This window comes from Myxocyprinus asiaticus, chromosome 27, assembly GCF_019703515.2.
Source record: "Myxocyprinus asiaticus isolate MX2 ecotype Aquarium Trade chromosome 27, UBuf_Myxa_2, whole genome shotgun sequence".
Classification (NCBI taxonomy): Eukaryota; Metazoa; Chordata; class Actinopteri; order Cypriniformes; family Catostomidae; genus Myxocyprinus; species Myxocyprinus asiaticus.
In genome coordinates this window covers 2,328,431-2,346,514 of record NC_059370.1, presented here as the reverse complement: position 1 = coordinate 2,346,514, position 18,084 = coordinate 2,328,431, and the positions used below count along the sequence as shown (strand labels likewise).

The window sequence follows — 18,084 nt, the reverse complement described above, 5'->3', positions numbered from 1 at the left end:
AGCAAAAGATAATCTATAAAACAAACTCCAGCCAATAGGCGGAATAAACACAAAGAGCATGTAGATTCATCCATAAAACTGTCCTGAGGGTGTGACAATCTACAAAATAAACTCCAGCCGCTAGGCAGAACCAGCACAAAAAAAAAAAAAAATGCGCAGATTTCTCAGTCAAGCGAATGTTCAGTGAGCTGCTCCACTCGGCTGCAACATGAGTGCAAGCAAATTACTTACTCCAATGATTTTGCAAGAAATTCTCCACAAAACAAACTCCAGCCAATAGGCAGAATGAGCACAAAGAGCATGTAGATTCATCCATAATACTGTCCTGAAGCTGTGTTACTCTACAAAATAAACTCCAGCCACTAGGTGGAACCAGCACAAAAAGAGCGTGCAGATTCTTCAAACAGTCAAGCAAATGTTCAAATGTTCACTCCACTGACTTTATGAAGGACATCGCTTGCTGTGGGCATGTGAATGTTTTATAACCGTCCTTAGCATCTATTCTCAATTTGGCCTGGAATATCAGTGCAAAAATGTCCTTCCATTGATATAAAAGTTTCTTGCATTCCTTGAATCGATCACGTTTCTCTCTTGTCGAATTCGCAAAGTCTGGGAACAAGAAAATGCTGTGGTTCTTCCAAGAAAGCCTTCCTTTACTCCTCCCCTCGTGTAACACAAGATCTTTATCAGATGATTTCAGAAATTTGGCCAGAATTGATCGGGGCCTGCCTCCCTCTGTGGATTGCCGAGCAGGAACCCTGTGAGCTCGCTCGATTTCCAGCTTATGGCCTGCTATGTCGAGCAGATTTGGAAAGAGCCCGTCCAGATATTTCATCATATCCTGTCCCTCTTCGCCCTCAGGAATTCTGACGATTCATATGTTATTCCGCTGGCTACGGTTCTCCAAGTCCTCCAGCTTCTCCCAGACACGCTCCAAATCCACCTTGGCCACTAGCGGATTAGCAGATAATTCCCTCTCCGATGACTCCAGGTAATGGATCCATTTCTCGACATCTCCCACTCTTGTAACCACATCTGGGAACTTCACCTCCATGGCAGTGATCGATCGACGTATCACAGCAAGATCCTCCAAGTCAGCAATGACCTTCGTCAGCATTGCCGACATGTTCAGCATCTCTCGCCGCATTACCCGTACTTCTCCAACTAAATCAACTCCCAGGCTCACGGCCTGCTCAGGGGCGTCAGCTTGAGCATGTAAGTGTCTTTTAATGTCTCCAGAACCTGAGGATTTTGAATTCTTTGACATATTGTCCTCCTAGAACAGTTATGGAACAGAGCAGTTACACTACACACTGCTCTCTCCCACCTGGTAAAAAGGAACACATATCTGAGAATGCTGTTTGTAGACTACAGCTCAGCATTCAACACCAAAGTGCCCTCCAAGCTTGATTTGAAACTGCAGGCTCTGGGCTTAAACAGCTCTATGTGCAGCTGGATCCTGGTCTTCCTGTCAAGCAGACACCAGGTGGTTAGAATGGGCAGCAACATCTCCTCATCACTGACCCTCAACACTGGAGCCCCGCAGGTCTGTGTTCTCAATCCACTCCTGTATTCCCTGTACACACATGACTGTGTGGCAACACATAGCTCCAATGACATCATTAAGTTTGCTGATGATACGATGGTGGTAGGTCTGATCACTGAAACAGCCTACAGAGAGGAGGTGCACACTCTGACATGCTGGTGTCAGGAGCACAACCTCTCCCTCAACGTCAGTAAGACCAAGGAGCTTGTGGTGGACTTCAGGAGAAAAGACAGAGAACACAGCCCCATCACCATCAATGGAGCACCGGTGGAGAGAGTCAGCAGCTTCAAGTTCCTCGGTGTCCACATCACTGAGGAACTCACATGGTCCGTGTACACTGAGGCCATTGTGAAGAAGGCTCACCAGCGCCTCTTCTTCCTGAGACGGCTGAGGATGTTTGGAATGAACCACCACACCACAGCACTGTAGAAAGCATCCTGACTGGCTGCCTCACTGCCTGGTACAGCAACAGCACCGCCCTCAACCGCAAAGCACTGCAAAGGGTGGTGTGAACTACCAGACACATCATCGAAGGTGAGCTTCCCTCCCTGCAGGACATCTATACCAGGCGGTGTGTGAAAAAAGCTCAGAGGATCTTCAGAGACTCCAGCCACCCGAGCCATGGGCTGCTCTCACTGCTACCATCAGGCAGGCAGTATCGCAGCATCAGGACCAAACCAGCCAACTTCATGACAGCTTCTTCCCCCAAGCAATCAGACTTTTGAACTCTTGATCACTCATGATACATATATCAGCGCAGAGCTCACCGTTCACATGTCCGATCCTCGCATGGCATCATGTGACTCCTCTTGTCAGTATTTTCAAGATATTTCACAACACAACCATATTGCACAATGATGTTATTAAATGAAATTAAGAATAAAAACTCAAGACAGGAGAGCAGTTAAATCATAATAGTATGACTTATAAATTTATGTTATCTCTGGTTCAAAGTATTTATGTAATTGTCTTGGCCTAACAATAAACAATGGCCCTCTTTAAACAATTTGCTATTTAAAGACATTGTATCTTAGTTTAAAGGAATGCTCCGGGTTCAATACCAGATAAGCTCAATCAACAGCATTTGTGGCATAATGTTGATTATCACAAAAAATCATTTTGATTCGTCCCTCTTTTTCTTTAAAAAAAAGCAAAAATCGAGGTTACAGTGAGGCTATTACAATGGAAGTGAATGGGGACATTGAAAGTGTATGTGGCCAATTTTTGGAGGGTTTAAACAGAAATGTGAGGCTTATCATTTTATAAAAGCACTTGCATTAATTCTTCTTTTAAAACATGTGTATTATTTGAGCTGTAAAGTTGTTTAAAATTCAATTTTTACAGTCGTTTTAGGGTTTAAGCATTTGTTGACATTACACCATGGAAACGAAAATGTAAAATTGGCCATAACTTTACACAGAAAAGGTTACACAATTTTATCACACTAAATTTTTTTACGTGCATATCCTTTATGTCTTGTGGCTATAATTTTGAAACTGTATTTTAACATAAAAAAAATTGGCCCTCCCATTCACTTCCATTGTAAGTGCCTCACCCTGTAACCCAGATTTAAACTTTTTTTTTTTTTTTTCAAAAGAGAGGGACAAGTCAAAATAAATTGTGGTAATCAATAGTCACAAATGCTGTCGATTGAACTTAACTTGTTTTTAACCCAGAATATTCCCTTAAAGGTGCTGTAAGCAATTTTTTAATGGAAAAGTATGCAAAAAATACTCCCTTAAAGATATTAATGAAACAAGTGTCCTAAGATATCTCACCAGTCTCTGTGACAGCTGTAGACTTTGTAAACAGCAAACAAAAATGTGTCCACGGACACTGACACTTTTCACCTGTCAATCATTTTGTTTGTTCTCATTTGAAGCAGATCATTGATTCTTAATGTATGTCAGTTGAGGGCGCTATTATTGCCACTGTTGAACACAAGAACAAACAGTGCTGCTCTTTTGCTCGATTTTGGTCTCAAAATGATCATTGTAGGGTGGGGTTTTAGAATGAGGGGTCGTAGCTAATTCAACGGCTCAGTCACGTGAAAGCTTCAGAACGCTAAAATCGCTTACAGCACCTTTAAATTCTTTTTTAGGAGATCAAAGAAAAAAATCACATTTGGTAAACATTTTTCATTTTCAAATATTTTGCAAAATGATGAAAAAATCTGACACATTAACAAATATTTCTGTATACAGAGTTATATATAAAACTTGCATTATATATAAAGTTTATTTATAATGCAAGGTTTAAAAAAAAACAAAAAAATTAAGTGTAGTGCTATAGGCAAACAAATCCTAACCTAAACACATAAGATACAATATGACAAATGAAATCTCTGAACCATTCAGTGTCATTAACAAGTAGTCTCTTCCAGTTTAATATGCAGAAATTTATTAAAATAAGCAATTTAAGCAAAGTATAACATTCCTCCAACTTAGCACATTGACAAATGCAAACAACAAACCTTGATGTTTATTGCTATAAACACTAGCTGAAGAGAGCATATGCAATATTTTCAAGTCAAAACTCCACTTGATTGTAGTTTTGTACCATTTGTTATTCACCTAAATGTCAGTTTCAAAACATAATTTCTATGACCTTTCAAAATCAATTAAAAGTAGATATACAATGGAGGTAATGACTTCAGTTGTCAGTGTTCCTTCTATGCCTGAGTTAAACTTACTTTTATACTTTTAGAAACAAGAATTCTACAATAGAATTGTACTAATTATGAACAAATGATCATGTGAATGTATATGACAAACCTATTCAAATGTACTTTTTTTGTCCTTCTAATGCTTTTAAATACTATTTAAATCAAGATTTCAACTTAATAGTTGATTTAAATTAATACAGTAAGACACACTAACAGACTGATGGTGCTGTAAACTATTATTATAATTTGTCAGTGCTTGTGTTCCTTTGAATTATATAGTATAATTCAGATATCACATTGAAGGCTTTTTAACACAAATCTTATATATATTCATTAAGACACTCTCTATATTTCTCAGTTTTTAACATTACAGTTTTGCTACAGGGAGAATCTCAAATGCAAAGACATTTGAGACATGCTGGTTTATCCAAAAAGTTGTTTGGCTAGCTGGTGTACTATTAACATATACGGATGTAAAATGTACCCATACATGGGTACCAAGTCAATACTTGAAAAAAAACAAAAAACAAACTAACAATGCCAGTCTTTCTATGTTATTGATAGATGAAGTACAGACTCAATTCTGTAATAGCTGCAGTATGACTGTTGCTCAATTTGTATCTTTGTTTGTCGTTTAGCTGTTTATTCGTTTAGTTGAACTTTTTATTTTATTGAAAAACCCACAGCACAGCGTTTGTGATGATAATGTCACATTTAAAACACATTAATATCAAACATTAATATCATACATTTCAATATTTTTCTAAACAATGACATGGAAACTCTAAGTTTGTTATAGATGCTATTTAAGCTTTTGAAAACTTTTATCAAATGTTTTCATGACTGAAGTTTCACAGAACTCACACTTGTCAATTGCACTTTAGTTCTTTAAATCTTTATTAAAGGGAAAGTTCATCCAAAAATACATTATTTCATTTACTCACCCTCATGTTGTTCCTAACCCGTGTGACTTTCTCCATGGAACACAAAAGGAGATGTTAGGCAGAATGTTAGGGATTTACAGTCTCAGTCAACATTCACTTTCATTGCATCTTTTTCCATACAATAAAAGTGAATGGTGACTGAGGCTAACATTCAGCCAAACACATTCTTATGTTTCAGGAAGACATACGTGTTTGGAACGACAAGAACTAACCCTTTAACTTCCAGCCTATGTTGCTTTTGTAAAGATTGTATGTAGCACAATCTCTGCTTACAAGTAGAGATGCTCCGATCAGGATTTTTATAGCCGATATTGATTACAATTTCCTTGTCATATGAAACCGATAACATGGAGCGCTGCCATAATTGGTTATATGTGAGTTTTCTCCTCTCTATCACTGTTAACAAAATTTCCCTGTTGGTAATACCATTGTTGTTGCCTAGTTTTTGCTGAGAAAAATTACTGTAATTTGGTTATTTGATATTGAAATAATACAAAAATAGTTGTATGTTTTTTTATATGCCTTAAAAAAATAGGTTTACACAAAATATTCTCTATATTAGGACAGGCAGCCTATCCTAATATATAGCATTATAATTTTATAGTATCTTAATATTGTATATAAAATTATATTTAAAATATGCTCCCTGCTCTTTCATTTTGCTGGATGTTGGAAAAATTAGTTGCTCTTTCACCTATTACTTCTGGAGCTTTAATGAGGAGAAAACACACTCTCTTATGATGCAAGAGATTAAAGGAAAATGGGAAAAGATTGCATGTTTGCAGACTCAACAGGTGCTAATATTAATGCCTTTTACTCTGGAATTATTTTAAAAAGATGTTTGAATTATGCCTCACCTTGAAACCCATGTCATTATTAACCCTTATGGTGATATGCCTACCCCCGGCGGAAACGGAGAAGCTGCTGCCGCTAACAACGTATGCTGTGCACAAGCTTTTTATATCCGCCACAGCTCTCACACTGCATCAATCTTAACTGTTGAATTAAGATTGTTGTCTTACAACATTTGGGCTGTATTCCCCAGAGTCCCATATTGATGTGGCTGATCGATCGGAGCATCCATACTTACAAGTCAATCCTACTTTATCAATAAAATGAACAAAAAATGAAATTTTGGGTCAGACTGCATTTTGGCCTGATATTTTTTGTCGGACAGTTGATATGGCTGTGGAGAGACTTAGCTTGGTCAATCTAACTAAAGATGTGTTCGTAATGTAAAGCTGCTGATGGCGGAGATATGTGTGATTGATGCTGTATGGAAGAGGCTTAGAAGGAACACTGAATCATTCATTCTTGTCACATCAACACATCAACATCATCGCAGTGGTCTTCCTCCTCTGTGACTTTGAGTGACAGCACCTCTTCATTGAGGAAGAGACCGCTCAATCTCTCCTTACGTGCTTGTCTCTGATCTTTTAGCTGTCGCTTACGTAACACCTTTTGCTGTATCTTCCTCTGCTTGGAGCGTTTCTGCAAAAACATGAAGACAGTACAGCAAAGACGTCATGATAATGTAAATAAATTATTTTTAAGGTTTTGAGTATTGGTGAGGAATTGAGATATAGTTTTTGTAGCCCTAGTGTGTTGGTGCCCACCATTACATAGGGCTATCTCAATTTTTCAGCCAATTGATGATATTCAATATATATCTTGATAATTGTATATTCAATCTGAAATGGCTTAATTTTTTTTTTTTTTTTTTTTTGGAGGAACCGTCTTTTCAACTAAACAGCAACTAAACAGTGCAGAATGTTATTTAATTGCTTTATGTGTGTCCATATTTTGTGAATTAACTTTGACACTTTTTTTTTGGAACGCAGCTGAATATTATATTAGGGATGGACATTTTGGTATAATTTTGTACTACATAATTTTGTAGTCGAGTACTGTAACCTATAAAATAGAGTACCCGATTACTCGTAAATATGCATGTTAAAAATAACACGTATGACATGTACGCGAATCTTATATTTTCTTTTATTCACAAACGTTACCAAAAATGGTTTTCTTCAACTTCAACAAACTATGCTTTTCTTTTGGGAAAAAATTAAATGAACAATATGTATGATAAAATTGGAAAACAAAAAAAGATAAAAAAAAAAAAATAATAATTTTTTTTTTTTTTTACTCTCACCCAGAGCTTATATGAACTGTTAAAAATTAAAATGTATTTTATCCAGCTTATGAGGGTTTTTAATATTAATTTTTGCATTTAAAGAACAAACAAATTCACATTGACTAAATAAAGCAATGTTACTGAGGACAATTTTTATTCTCTCATTGAGAGAACCCAAAAATCTTACTGCATCATGTTGCTTTGAATTTTTACGTTTGTTCAACGATTCTTTTTTTACAGTGTAGACACCAATACTGATGGCATGAGGGTAATGCACATACATAAACTCTGAGCATACATAAAGGCTATCACATTTGTATCATTTCACATGTTATTATTCGGAAAAACAAGTGAAAGTTGACTTTTCTGTTCAGAGTTCTTCGCATTTTCTTTCCACCAATAAAAGCAGACCCTCGTCTTTTGGTTTGCATGTCTCCAACAAGAACAGAATACAAATACAGTAGAATCAATATTAATCCAAATATTAAAAGTATTGCTTTTTAATATAACTTGTCTTTGCTTTAGAAGCACAGACCAGAAGGGCTCTGCACAGAAGCCATTACACATCTTCAACACTTATCCATAGTGCCAACCCCCCCCAAATGTAACGGCTAGGTTTGGTGGGAGATTCAGAGGGAATGGTGTAATTTAGCAGTGCTCACAACAGTGGTCGTATGGCCCATTGTACAAAGGGTCCTCAGTTTGTTCCTGGCAGGCAGCAGGTGCCCTAACCCCGCCCCCACCCTTATCCTAACCATATGGAACCTGTAAGGTTATGTACGCTGCCAAGAACAACCTGAGGCACCTTTCTAACATCATTAGTTGTATGAGTGCTCATTAAACCAGAGTGAGATCACACGGTGTGATCAAGGTGTGAGCGTGGCTCAGGGGTTGGCGATGTACTGGTAGACATGATAAACCGGTAGACATTTGGCAACCGGTATACATCTTGGATTATCATCTGTATCACGACTGGCACCACATGGCAAGAAATGAACACCTCATTCTATTCACATAACACGTAAGCGGTGCACATTCTGTAGGAGAAATGCTTTATGCGAGACTGAGAGAATTGAAGAAATGGTTTTTCAGGTATTGACCATTTCTCGGCATCCGCCCAAGCTAAATTTCAGGCTGCTGGAGCAAATTCAATTACATTAATATCACGTTCTGAGTATAATTCTCATCAGACACATGCAGCTGTGTTTCATGTGCTTTTCACACGCGCTATCTCTGAATCATGAATATGCGCGCGAGTCTAGCAGGCTTCCCGAATGGGCTCCACAGACACTTGTGCTACTCAGTCTGGTTTCTCTCTATCGCGGAACAAACTTCAAAACTTGCGTGACCCATCTGAATTCTACCGAGTTTACCTTAAAGCACTATGGGGGAAGTAAAACATCTCAAACGGCGAGAGAGCCTGACATTCTAACCAACACTGATGAGGAAAACAGCTAAAACAATGTGTCATGCGCCAACAATTACAATATGTCTCATATGTCATGGAGATTATTTAAACTACACATTTACACACCCTTACACACCAGTTAGAATGATGTTAGATATTAGAAAACAAAACAGCAGCAGAGGGTGACGCCATGCGAAGGGCAGACGTGTGAGAGACAGCTCTGCGCACTTTGTTAATTTTTTACAATTATTTTCATGATATAATCCGGTGAAATTCGATACACCCAGTTACACATTTGCTGTCTGAGGTAAACATGGCAAAGAAGTCAAAATCCTCGGGCTCTGGAGACATTAAAAGACACTTACGGGTTCAAGATGAAACCCCAGACAGGCCTGTGGACCGGGGACTCGATTTGGATGGCGCGACGGGAGAAGGAATCCAGCGTCAACTGTCCAACATGTTGGTAATGTTGACGAAGGTACGTGCGGACTTGGAGGATCTCGCTGCAATACGTCGATCGATTATGGTGATGGAAAAAAATTCTCAGAGTTAGTCACAAGAGTGACAGATATTGAGAAACGAATCGATTATTTGGAGTCAACAGAGAGGGAATTAACCGCTAATCTGTCCGCGACCAAAGTTGATTTGGAATGTGTTCTTGAAAAGCTTGAAGATCTTGAGAACAGAAGCTGCAGGAATAACATTCGAATTGTTGGAATTCCTGAGCATGAGGAGGGCAGAGATATGGTGAAATTCCTAGAGGAGCTTTTCCCGAGTCTGCTCGATATAACAGGCTACAAGCTGGAAATCGAGTGAGCTCACAATTTTTGAGATCATCCGATAAAGATCTCGTGATGCGCCAGGCGAGGAGCAAAGGAAAGCTTTCTTGGAAGAATCACAAAATTTTCTTGTTTGCGAACTCGACGAGAGAAACACATTCGGTTTAAGGAATGCAAGAAACTCTTCCATCAGCGGAAGATCACTTTTGCTCTGATGTTTCCGGCCAAACTGAGAATAAACACCAAGGACGGCAGCAAATTATTTACATGTCCCAATCAGGCAATGTCTTTTATTGTAACAATGGGTGAGTAACCATTGGGTGTTTTTCTTGTGAGTGGACTGACTCACTGTACATACTCAGGCTTTCGGAGGAAGCTGGGCGCCATTTTTGTTTCTTTTTGCGTTGGCTCCGCCGAGTGGCTAGTTTGTTTTGTTTTGTGGAATAACACTTTTCCTTAAAGAAACTTTTGCATTTACGGAAGATCACTTTTACAATGAAGTTCCCGGGCAGAATAAGAATAGACACTACGGATGACCGCAAAATATCTACATGCCCACACAAAGGATGTCTTTTATAAAGTTGGCGGACTGTGTAAATCATGGGATATACTTTTATGCGGCCTCCGAGTGAATTGACTCTTGACCATCTGAGGAACCGGGATGCGTGTTTCATTTCCTTTTGTGCTGGTTACGCCTAGTGGTTGGAGCTTGTTTTGTTAAATAACACTACTTCGGGACAGTTATGGATGAATCTGTCAGTTCCTTGTGCTTATGCCTCCTGTTGGCTGGAGTATGATTTGTGGAGTATTTTCGTGGGACATTGGAATGAGTATGTCATCTGCTGCACTCATCAGCTGGCTCACTGAAGATTCGTTTGTCTGTCCGAGGAAAATGAACGGCTTTATATCGGCTGGAATTTGTTTTGTGAAGGAACACACCTTCGAGACAGTTCTGTGAATGAGACTACACGTTCTTTGTGTTTATTCTGCCTATTGGCTGGGGTTTGTTTTACAAAATATTTGATATTATGTAATTTTGCCTTACAAATTTGTGAGGCAGAATTGAGCAATCCGATCGCAAAGTTGTCGCGGGGGCTCTCGAGGGCATACATGGACTCTTTGAGTTTAAAGGGACTGATGCCGGTTGGCGCTTTCGTGCACGGGGTTAATGCGCATGTTTTTCTTTTTTCTGTTTGTTTTGTTCGGGGGGAAGTTCGGGGTTTTATTGTTGCATTATTGTTGAAATGTGGTCTTCATAATTTTGTTTTTGGCACACAATTTATTTTTTCTATTATATCAAAATGTCAAATGTTAATATGAGTGTACTATCTCTCTCCACATGGAATGTGAATGGGTTGGGGCACCCCATAAAAAGAAGGAAGGTTATTTCTTTTCTTAAATGTAAGAAATATGATATAGTGTTTCTTCAAGAAACACATCTTTCTCCGCAGGAAGCTGAAAAATGTGGGAAGATATGGGGTGGACATGTTTTCTTTAGTGCTGGCTCAAGTAAGAGCAAGGGAGTCATTATATTGGTAAATAAACATTTACAATTCAAATGTCTCAAACAGTTTAATGATAAATTAGGAAGAGTCATTATTGTTTTAGCTGAAATTCAGGGGCAAAGTCTGATTTTGGCTAATATTTACGCACCTAACGCTGATGATCAGGGCTTTCTTATAGATCTTGAAGGGATGTTGCAAGTCGCTGGCACCCCTCATGATATAATTTTGGGAGGAGACATTGATCTTTTGATGAACTCAGTCCTTGATCATAGTGAAGCAAAAGTGTGTAAGCCCCCTAGAGCAACATTGACGCTTCACAGGATGTGTAAAAATCTTGGTCTTACAGATATCTGGAGACTTTTGAAACCATCTGGTAGAGACTATAAATTTTTTTCATCAGTCCATAAGATTTATTCTAGAATAGATATTTTTTTATATCCAAATCCCTCATTTCATCTGTTGTTGATTGCTCAATTGGAAACATTTTATTCTCGGATCACGCCCTGGTGAGTTTGGAGATGTTGCCATATACGGAGAAAAAGAAATCATATAGTTGGCGCCTTAATGTATCCCTTTTGCAAAATCCTGATTTCCAACAAATGTTAAAGACTGAAATCAGTGTTTATATGGAGACCAACTGGTCCTCTGTATCCACTGTGGGCGTGGCTTGGGAGGCACTTAAGGCGGTTCTTAGGGGTCGGATCATACAGTATGCCTCGTTCATCAAAAAATCCAAAGCACGAGAACTCGTGGAGTTGGAAGGAAATATTAAAAGTGCAGAGGCAGAGCTGAAGCGCCGTAGGTCATCTGATGGCCTCAGAGAATTGACCCGATTGAAATATAGATATAATACTATTTTCTCACAGAAAGTGGAGTTTTGGTTATTCAGGGCAAGACAGTCATACTTTGAGTCAGGAGACAAAGCAGGGAAGCTTTTGGCTAAATATATAAAGCAGAGAGTCTCTTTCTATCATTCCCTCAGTGAAATCTGCTGGTGGTGAAATTTTTACCTCAGCCACTGATATAAAGCCTTTAAAGAGTTCTATCTTGATCTTTATAGTTCCTCATCTTCGTCTACTGATGAAGATATTAGAAACTTTGTGGAACCATTAGATCTTCCTAAACTGAAGACTGAGCAAAAAAACTCTCTTGATTCTGAGATAACCTTGGAGGAGCTTGACGAGGTAATTAAGTCCCTACCTACTGGCAAGGCTCCAGGGCCAGATGGTTTTGCCAGAGAATTTTTTAGATCCTATGCTACAGAACTGGCTCCACTTTTGTTAGAAGTTTATACTGAATCATTAAAGAATGGAAAGCTTCCTCCAACCATGACACAAGCCCAGATCAGTATAATCTGTATAATCTCCCTGATCCAACTAGATGTAAACATTTTGTCAAAAATTTTGGCTAACAGATTAAGTAAGGTTATGACATCTCTTTTACATATAGATCAGGTGGGGTTTATTCGGGGTCACAGCATTTCTGATAACATCAGGTGTCTCATCAATATCATGTGGTCAGTAGCGAATGATCAGTCTCTGGTTGCTGCCATCTCACTTGACGCCGGAAAGGCATTTGATATGGTAGAATGGGATTATCTTTTTAAGATTTTGGAAATGTATGGGTTCGGGAGTACATTAATTGGTTGGATTAAGTTACTTTATAGACACCCTGTAGCAGCGGTACAAACAAATGGATTAATTTCAGATTATTTTACTCTGGATAGGGGCACTCGGCAGGGTTGCCCTCTTTCCCCATTATTGTTCTGTCTTGCCCTGGAACCATTAGCAGCCGCGATAAGAAAGGATGATGATTTTCCAGGGGTGGTTGCGAGAGGTGTGGTGCATAAGCTTCTGCTTTATGCAGATGATATTTTATTATTTGTCTCTGAACCTACTAGATCTATGCCTTGCCTCCACATAATTATTAATTCCTTTTCCAAGTTCTCAGGATACAAAGTCAGTTGGTCTAAATCCAAAGCTTTGGCTCTGACAGCATACTGTCCAGTAATGGCTTTCCAGCCGGGCGCCTTCCAGTGGCCCAAACAGGGCATTAAGTATTTGGGGATTTTATTCCCAGCTAATTTGTCTGATTTAATTAGTGTTAATTTTGACCCTTTAATAAAGAGGTTTTCGAGCGATGTGGGCAGGTGGGCTTCATTACATTTATCGATGATTGTGAAGGTTAATGTTATTAAAATGAACTGTATTCAAAAATGTAACTACCTGCTACAATCTCTCCCTGTAGTTGTCCCCCTCTCTTATTTCAAGCAATTTCATAGCATAGCGAAGTCCTTCATTTGGAATGGTAAATGTCCCAGATTGCATTTTAATAAGTTACATTGGCCGATAGACAAAGGTGGGCTAAGCCTACCCAAGATTTTGTTTTATTATTATGTGTTCAGTTTCAGACATTTGGCTCATTGGTCACTTCCACCTGAGCGAGCCCCTCCCTGGTTTGTTATTGAACAGGCAGTTCTTGCCCCTATTTCGCCATTATAAAGAATTTCTATCAAACTAATCAGAAAAGTTAAGTTACACCCCGTTATTTCGCATTAACACTCGGTAAGGACTAAAGTGTCCAGATTGTTTAAATTGGACACTTATTTAAATGTTGCCTCGAGCATATGGCAGAACCCAAAATTGTGTATTGGCAAGTCCCCTTTCTGCTGGCCAGAGTGGATTGTGAGGGGGTTGCTACACTCGGTGAGCTATATGAAAGTGGAGTGTTGAGATCGTTTGAAAACTTAGTCCAACATTTTGGGATCCCCAGAGTTTTATAGGTATTTACAACTGCGCCACCTGCTTTGTACTATTTTTGGGAGTAGCACACATCCCCTAAGGAGGCAGATGCTTTGGGAGAGGTGATTGCAGCTTTGGAAAAGGTCAACTTGGCATTGGAGGAAGGAGTGTGGGCTAAGATTCTTAAAAACGTTAAGTGTGAATCTAGAGATGCAAGACTTAACATACAACTATAGAATTCAAAATTTTGCATAGATTTTATTGTACCCCATCTAGACTGTATAGGCTTGGTCTTAAAGACACACCCACCTGCTGGAGATGCCAATTGGAGGATGGAGACATGGCCCATGTTTTTTGGTGGTGTGTCGAGATCCAGAAATTCTGGTCGAAGGTTCAGAATTTTTTGTGCGACGTGGTGGGCACTTGGGTTTCGTTTTGCCCCAAACTTTGTGTTCTGGGCGATGGGGCGGTCATCGATGTGGGGGACGGCCATATAGAGAACTGGGTTCTGACCTGCGTGATGATCGCCAGGCAGGTTATTTTGAGGGGTTGGAGGTCAGCTGGTGCGCCCCCATATCCGGAGTGGTGCACGGAGATGGGGAGGGTAGCGGCTTATGAGGAGGTGTCATTGGGAAGACGGGGTAATTTAGCTTTGTTTTTCCGGAAATGGGGCAGGTATTTGGAATTTTTGGGGGGCTCTCGGGTGGGGTGTGGAGAGAGTACTGTAGTATAGTTTTTAAGTGAGTATGATTATTATGTGTGTATATGCATATGTAATATATATATATATATTTATATATATATATATATATATATGTATTTGTGTGTATGTATATATTTACATATGTGTGACCACAGGATTGTTTTTTGGGGAGGCGGGGTTGGGGGTGTTGTGGGGCTTAAATGTTGTGTGTGTAATATATATATATGTGTGTGTGTGTGTGTGTGTGTGTGTGTGTGTGTGTGTGTGTGTTACTTGTTATAAGATTTAATAAAAAAAAGAAAAGAAAAAAAAACAGCTTTGCTTTCAGGTATTCACATGTCAACAGAGATGACTGAAACCATTAAGAGCCTAATGAAGTGTTTTATAACAATAGTACTAAACATCAGACTGAAATGTGATGTTTAACATAGTGGTAAGGTTGATTACCACCATTTTTTTTTTTTTTTATTGTTTTTTATTTTTTTTAATCTGTCAAGTTCCAAGAAAAGAAACAATTATATAAGAGGAAGTAGTTTTCATTTATCAAGTATTTAATTCAATGACTGGATTTTTTTTCTCCAAAAATAGGCATTACAACATGGTTATTTAATATTTTTCTTGAAAAATGTAACTATATCGTGAGATATATCGTTATCGTGATATAAAATTTGTAATATCGTGATATAATATTTTGCTCATATCGCCCACCCCTAGCGTGGCTTTATTGTTGCTATGAGATGCACAAGATACATGCTTATTTCCACTCGTATGAGTGCTCATTGAATGGTTTGGGCTTTATTGTTGCTGTGAGGGGAGACTTCAAGAGGAGACTTGTTAGAGACATGCTAAAACCAGCATGAGCATGTTTTGCAAAGAAAGAGAGGAGTGTGGTCTATCAGTTACAGGAGATGACATCCTTTTAAAATTGTTGCGTGCCTCTGCCAGCAGTGATGAGCTGACTAAACGGTATGGAGTAAATATTGTAAAGTGTAACCCACAATTTCAACACTAAGGTTCTATATGTAAACATTAGTAACTGGAATAGATAATGAAAAATAACAATAAACAATGCTTTTACAGCATGTATTAATCTTAGTTAAATTTGTAACATTTCAAGTTTTATACAATTCATATTAACACTTTTTATTGATTCACACGCTTGAACGGAAAATATATATTCATAGAATCAACTATAACCCCCATTATTCCCTTTCCCCCTCCCAATCCCCAACCCCACCCTGACCCTCAACAAATATCCCTGTGGTCACAACTTGTTACACACACACACACAAAAGAAAAAATATAATAATAATAATAATAATAATAATAATAATAATCACACACACTTAAAATTGCACATCTCTCTCCACTGCCCCTCCCCGAGAGCCCTCCAAAAAGGCCAAATAGCAGCCCCGTTTTTTACTAAATGAATCTAAGTTGCCTAGCCTTCTACATGACATCTCCTCGAATGCCACTACCCTACCCATCTCTGTGCACCACTCTTTTTTTTTGCAATACATTTTTTTTTTATTGGTTCAAAGAAAATAACACAACAGAGAAAAACACAACACATACACATGTAATAAACATTTAACTTTTAACCCTCACTAATATCCTTCCCCAAACACCAACCCCACCCAACCCAAAGAACACCCCTGTTGTCACATAATACACACACACACAAAAATAGATAACAATAAAATAACATATATAATAAACATACATAAACAAAACTTCTCTCTCCTCATCCCTTCCCGAGAGTCCCCCAAAATCGCCAAATACCTACCCCACTTCCTGAAAAACAAGTCCCCCAACCCTAGCTTTGTATCTGTCATCTCCTCAAAAGCCATCACCCTCCCCATCTCCGCACCCCACTCCGGAAATGGTGGCGTTCTGTCCGACTTCCAACCCCTTAAAATAATTTGTCTGCCAATCATCATGCTAGTCAGAACCCAATTTTTTTATATATTTGTCCCCCAAATTTATAACTGCCCCATCGCCCAAAATACAAATCTGGGGCAAAGTAAAATCTGAGTGCCCAAAACGTCACAAATAATTCTGAACCTTTAACCAAAAATCTTGGATCTTAACACACCCCCAAAAAACATGGGTTATGTCTCCAACTTCTGACTGGCATCACCAGCAGGTGGGTGTGTCTTTAAGACCAAGCCTATTCGATCTATGCAAGTCAAATAAAATCTACGTAAAATCTTAAATTGCATAAGGTGAACCCTTGCATCTCTGGATGTAGACTTGACATTTTTTAGAATCCTAGTCCACACTCCCTCCTCCAATACCAAGTTCAAATCTTTCTCCCATAATCTCTTGATAGAAGTTAAAGCTCCATCCCCCAGACTCTGAATTAGCAGGGAGTAATACACTGATGCCTCATGACCTTTTCCAAAAGCAGTAATCACCTCTCCCAAAGTATCTGCTGCTTTAGGGGGGTGTGTGCTACTCTCAAAAACAGTACAGAGCATGTGTCGCAGCTGTAAATACCTTTAAAACTAATCCTTCTCCAGAACTACTTAAACAGCGTCTTGACTTACATGCAGAATTCAATCTTATTTCGACTAAAGAAGCAGAGCGCTTGTTACTACGTACTCGTGGTTCATACTATGAACATGGCAACAAGCCAAGTCGTTTACTCGCACATGCTACTTTTAAATAATTTTACTCTTCACTTTATAAATCTTAATTTCCTACAGACAATACTAAATTGGATGAATTTCTTCAAAACCTTTGTAACCCTGTTATTGATTCTAATACTGTCAAACAACTGGACTCCCCACTCTCTCTTGAAGAAATTTTAAATTCAATTAAAACTATGCAATCTAACAAAGCCCCAGTCCTGGAAGGGTTTCCATTTGAATTTTTTAAAAAGTTTATTGGAAAATTGGCACCATTGCTTTTATCTGTGTTCAATTAATCCTTGGAACATGGTTCTTTGCCACCAACTCTGACACAAGCCACTATAGCTCTCCTTCTTAAGGAAGGTAAAGATCCAACCTCATGTGGTTCCTATAGACCACTGTCTCTGCTTAATGCAGATGTAAATGTGTTGGCAAAAGTAACTGCATCTCGTTTAGAGAAAGTGCTCCCTTATATTATATCTGAAGAGCAAAATGGTTTTATAAAGGGACGTCAGTTGTTTTTTAATACCCGTACACACTTTAATATAATTTATTCAAAGCATTCGGCTGAACTTCCTGAGACTGTAATTTCTTTAGATGCCGAAAAAGCATTTGACAGGGTTGAGTGGGAGTACTTGTTTGCAGTTTTGAGGAAATTCGGATTCAAGAATAAATTTATTTCTTGGATTCGCCTCCTTTACTCATCCCCTAAAGCCAGTGTTTAAACTAACGATATTCTTTCTGATTATTTTGCTCTCGGACGAGGGTTTCGCCAAGGCTGTCCCTTATTGCCTTTGCTGTCGCTATCGAGCCTCTGTCTACTGTATTAAGATCTTCCCACTTATTTAAAGGAATAGTCCGTTACGGTGTCAAATACAAATTGTCGCTATATGCTGATGATTTGTTACTGTATGTAACCGATCCTGTTGCTTCTATGCCTGCTGTTTTAGGTGTTCTGGAAACCTTCAGTTCCGTTTTGGGTTATAAATTAAATTTGGAGAAAATCTGGAGTTTTCCCATCAA

General features: G+C 38.7%; 1 protein-coding gene and 1 long non-coding RNA gene across 4 annotated transcripts in view; one reads left to right on the top strand and one right to left on the bottom strand.

The window, feature by feature from the left end:
• LOC127418192 (uncharacterized) overlaps positions 1 to 18,084 on the top strand; it is a 364,269-nt gene that overhangs the window by 214,837 nt on the left and 131,348 nt on the right. The window lies entirely within an intron of this gene.
• fam199x (family with sequence similarity 199, X-linked) overlaps positions 2,447 to 18,084 on the bottom strand; it is a 90,073-nt gene continuing 74,435 nt past the window's right edge. For all 3 annotated transcript variants that reach the window (XM_051658582.1, XM_051658580.1, XM_051658581.1), the window contains one exon: positions 2,447 to 6,646. In XM_051658582.1, coding sequence (XP_051514542.1) covers positions 6,473 to 6,646 — 174 coding nt within the window. In that variant the 3' untranslated portion in view covers positions 2,447 to 6,472. The remainder of the gene's footprint in view (positions 6,647 to 18,084) is intronic.